General features: G+C 40.7%; 1 protein-coding gene across 1 annotated transcript in view; it reads left to right on the top strand.

The window, feature by feature from the left end:
* The window catches only part of CATSPER2 (cation channel sperm associated 2), a 14,006-nt gene extending 12,652 nt beyond the window's left edge, over positions 1-1,354 (top strand). The window contains exons 13-14 of the mRNA XM_040620523.1: positions 1-57; positions 1,217-1,354. The exon at positions 1-57 is cut by the window's left edge and continues 96 nt beyond it. Of these exons, the coding sequence (XP_040476457.1) occupies positions 1-57; positions 1,217-1,248 (89 nt within the window). The 3' untranslated portion in view covers positions 1,249-1,354. The remainder of the gene's footprint in view (positions 58-1,216) is intronic.
* Positions 1,355-4,322: the final 2,968 nt, after the last annotated feature.

Below are 4,322 nucleotides of genomic sequence, written 5' to 3'. Positions count from 1 at the left end.
TGCTAGAAAAGCTTCAGTATAACCTAGAGGAGCGTAAGCGGTTGCAACAGTTTGCAGGTATGGGGACCAGGGGTTAAGTACATTGGAGTGCATATTGGAATAGCAAGTATAACTGGGGAGAAGGAGGAGGGTGTCCACTATTTTGACATTTTAGCCTCTGAATTTCCACCTCAAACTTAAAAAGGCAATTCCTTGGTTTGGTATGTCACATTCTTAAGTCCTGATTTCTTATAATCTAGAGAGAACCTGATGGCTTTGCTTCTCCAGTAGGGAAAACCTAAATCCTATGAGGTCTGAGAGCTTGTTTCCCAAGAATAAAGTGTCCAATTGCAGTTGTTGGGTGTTAGGATAAGGTGGGCTCTTCCTCGATTTGTGCAGTCCACTCCCTTCTGGACCTGTTTTTGCTCTCTGGAGGCATATTGCAGACCAGAGCCATAGGGCCTCAGCCTCAACTTGGATAGCAAGAGGATTAGACAGTGAGCAGAGAGCTCACAAGTGCCCACTGCTCCCAGCCCCCAAAAGAGGTTTATGAATTATAGGCTTTTTTTCCTTTCAACCCCTTCTAGTGTCAGCCTAGGCAGAGAGAAGTATGTACATTATTTAAATAGTAGAGTTAATTTAAGTGGAAAACTACTTGCTCAAAATTATTTCCCTTAAGTTACTCCTTTGAAATTTCACCACTGAGAGGTGAATTGGGGTTAATAAATTCTCCCTCTAAAAATACAAAAACTGGAAAAGTTAGGGGCCATTTTTTATAATTTAATAGAGATTAGTGTTGTCTTCCTCATCCCTAATTGAAATCAGCTCAATGTGAAAATAACAATGAGGGAAGAGGAATGTGTGTGTGGTAGGCGCAGGAGGGCAATCAGAGGAATTTGTAACACTTGGAATTTAGAGCAGGATGTCACAGAAAGGCATTGCCTGCTTCAGAATGTTGCCTGAGGTTAATCCAGCTCTTTCCAGTTGTCCTCAGCCCTGCCTTCCCATTTGTTTTCTGAGTAGAAACAGGGCAAAAGAGAGGAGAAGGAGCGAGGTAGCTTCTTTAATCTGGGTTAATTCATCTATGGCAAAGAGTACTGACTCATGGGGCTTAATGAAAGTAAAGGTCAGTAAAGATTTGTGTGGAAACCTAGAACCCAGAAAAGCAGGGTCTTCAAACATTGGGATGTCCTGAATATTCTCAGCTTCATAGCCTCACAGTTCCGTTTCTTTACAGTGCAGGCACTGATGAACTTTGAAGACAAGTAAAGCTGACCATGGATGGCTTCAATTTCTTTGGCAAAAATTGATGAAAGGAATAGTTGGAAATGGAGAATTCAAAGTATAAATGTCAAATAAATACTGTTGATAATTACTTAGTGGTCTGTCTCTGAGACATAGGGGATACTGAAAGGTATAAAGTCAGGCTGAAAAAGTTAGTTCAGGTGCCAGTGGGGCCCATGGTCCTTGGCTTTCTACTCTTTCCACAGCTCCTGAATCTCACTTCTTTCTTGACTTTGTCATTGTAACTCCCGCCCTTCTAGCAACCTCTACTTCCTGATTGAGTCCTAATTTTACCGCGTCCCTCCCTATTGGGTACAGGCCTCTGGGGGTGGGAGGTAAAGAGATCCCAGGAGCTGTAGGGTAAGTAATTGAGAACTATTGTTTCCATTGCCTATTCTATGAACTTTGCTTCTCCTATACACCATTAACTTTCATCAAACATCAGGGCGCCTGCGTGGCTCAGCTGGTTAAGCCTCTGACTCTTGATTTCTGTTCAGGTCATGATCTCAGGGTTGTGGGATCAAGCCCCTTCTTGGGCTCTGCACTCAGCACAGAACCTGCTTGTCCCTCTCCCTCTGCTCCACCCCACCACTCGCATGTTCTCTCTCTCCCTTTCTCTCTCAAATAAATAAATAAGTAAATAAATAAATAAATAAAATCTTAAAAAAAAAAAACCCTTTAATCAAACATCATTTGATTAAAGGGTCCCTTTATGGGGCGCCTGGGTGACTCAGTTGGTTGAGCATCTGGCTCTTGATTTGAGCATCCAGCTTCAGCTCAGGTCATGATCTCATGGGTCATGGGACCCAGCAGCCCCAGGTTGGGCTCCTCACTCAGTGGCGGGGGAGGGGAGGGTGCTCTGCTGGAAGATTCTCTCCCTCTGCCCCTCCCCCTACTCACTCACGAGGCTCTCTCTCTCTCTGCCAAATAAATAAATAAAATCGTTTAAAAAACACCCACTGAGTTGTACACTGTAAAATGGTGAATTTTATGTTATGTGGATTACATCTCAATTTTTTAAAAGATTTTATTTTTAATCCCTACACCCAACGTGGGGCTCAAACTCATGACTCCAAGATCAAGAGTCATATTCTCCACCAACTGAGCCAGGCACCCCTAGATCTCAATTTTTAAAAAGAAGTAGAGACGACTGGGTGGCTCAGTTGGTTAAGCATCTCCTTTCCGCTCAGGTCATGATTCCAGGGTCCTGCCTCTACTCAGTGGTGAGTCTGCTCTCCCTCTCCCTCTGCCTGCCGCTCCTCCTCCTCATGCTTTCTCTCTCTCTGTGTCAAATAAATTTAAAAAAAAATCTTTAAAAAAATAAAATAAAATGAAGTAAAGAATGTCTAAAACCAAGAACCAAAAGAATGTTATAAGGAAAAGCATTTTAGTTATTCCCCATAAAATGAGAAACAAAACAAAAATGTTTTAAAATAAATGTCAATATATAATATGTATTAAAAATCCTATCGTAAAAAAAAATCCTATCATAAGAAATAGGGTATAAGTTTTTGGAAAGAAGAAAGGGATGGGTAAAATGGGTGAAAAGGATTAAGAGTACGCTTATTGTGATGAGCACTGAGTAATGTATAGAATTGTTGAATCATTATATTGTACACTTGAAACTAATATAACACTGTTAATTATACTTGAACTAAAAAAAAATCTAAAACAACAACAGCAATTAAAAAAAAATTATTTGGAAATTAAAACTAGAGGGGCACCTGGGTGGCTCAGTCACTTAAGCATCTGACTCTTGATTTCGGCCACTCAGGTCACGATCTCAGGGTCGTAAGATTTAGCCCTGAGTGGGGCTCTGTGCTCAGCACAGAGTCTGCTTGAGATTCTCTCTCCCCCTACCCCTCTCCCCACGCTCTCACTCTCTCTCCTTCAAATAAATAAATAAAAATCTTTAGAAAAACTAGAAATACTATTTTTAGACACGAGTGTATATCTAGAAACCCCAAAAGAATCAAGAATTAGAGATAACAAAGGATTAAATACAAACAGAAGAGGGTTGGAGACAGAAACCTGGGAAACAGGAACATTTAAGGGACAGAAGGAGGAAGAGGAGCCAGAAAGAAGCCTGAGAGGGAAGAGCTGAAGAGAAAGAGGATACTCACTGTAAAGTTCTTAGAGCCAAGATAGAATTTCAAGAAAGAAATGGTCCAGTCAGATCTGGATTGGAGCATCCATTGAGGCTGGTAATCAGAATTCAATAAACCTAATAAAACAGAGTAAGGAAATATTATTTAATAAACCTTACATATGCTAGCCACAAAGTAGATGCTCACTGAGCAGCATCTTTGAGTAGCTTTGCTCAGAGTGAATCTGAGGACCAGCAGAATTGGCTTCGTCTGGTAACTTGTTGGAAAGCGCAGAGTCACAGGTCCCATCCTCCGGGCCTATTGAATCAAATGTTACATATGCACATTAAAGTTTCTAAAACACTTCTTTTTAGATATTTAGTGACATCCCCTCGGCTTTCTGTAGCTGACTTTTTCAAATGAGTGGCCTATGCAGGCTGCCTCATTCTTTAACTCCTTAATGAAAATGATCTGGTTTCAATTCTACCGGGATGGAAGCTTATTCAACAAATATTTGTTGAGTTCCTATGTTCCAGACACTATTCTAGGCATTAGGATACATCAGCGAATGAACAGGACAGAAATCCCTGCCCATGCTAACTAGTTCCTCGTTAAGATCACCAGGTAATAAATGATAAGTTCCATGAAGACTGATTTTACTTCCTCCCATCTCCCCCCAAATTATCCTCCTAGCAGCCCAGAGCCATGTGATAATAGCTGCACAAAGCCAAAAACAAGCAAAGCCTTTTCTGACTAAAGACAAATATTCTCAGGTTGAAAAATCAAGCAATGATTCCTCTCCATTCCTTTTATCCTTACCCTGAGTATCCCTGCTATAGGAATACCCCACTATTCAAAAGCAAGAGGTTGAAGCTCTATGCCAGATAATAATGAGTATTCTTCAGGAACATTTTGCAAGTGAAGTTACGACTTAGTGTTGTGATATAACAAAATTAAAATTTTTTCACATAT

The sequence above is a fragment of the Ursus maritimus genome, unplaced genomic scaffold (genome assembly GCF_017311325.1).
Source record: "Ursus maritimus isolate PB19 unplaced genomic scaffold, ASM1731132v1 scaffold_35, whole genome shotgun sequence".
Taxonomy (NCBI): domain Eukaryota; kingdom Metazoa; phylum Chordata; class Mammalia; order Carnivora; family Ursidae; genus Ursus; species Ursus maritimus.
This window is presented reverse-complemented; position numbering and strand designations above follow the sequence as displayed.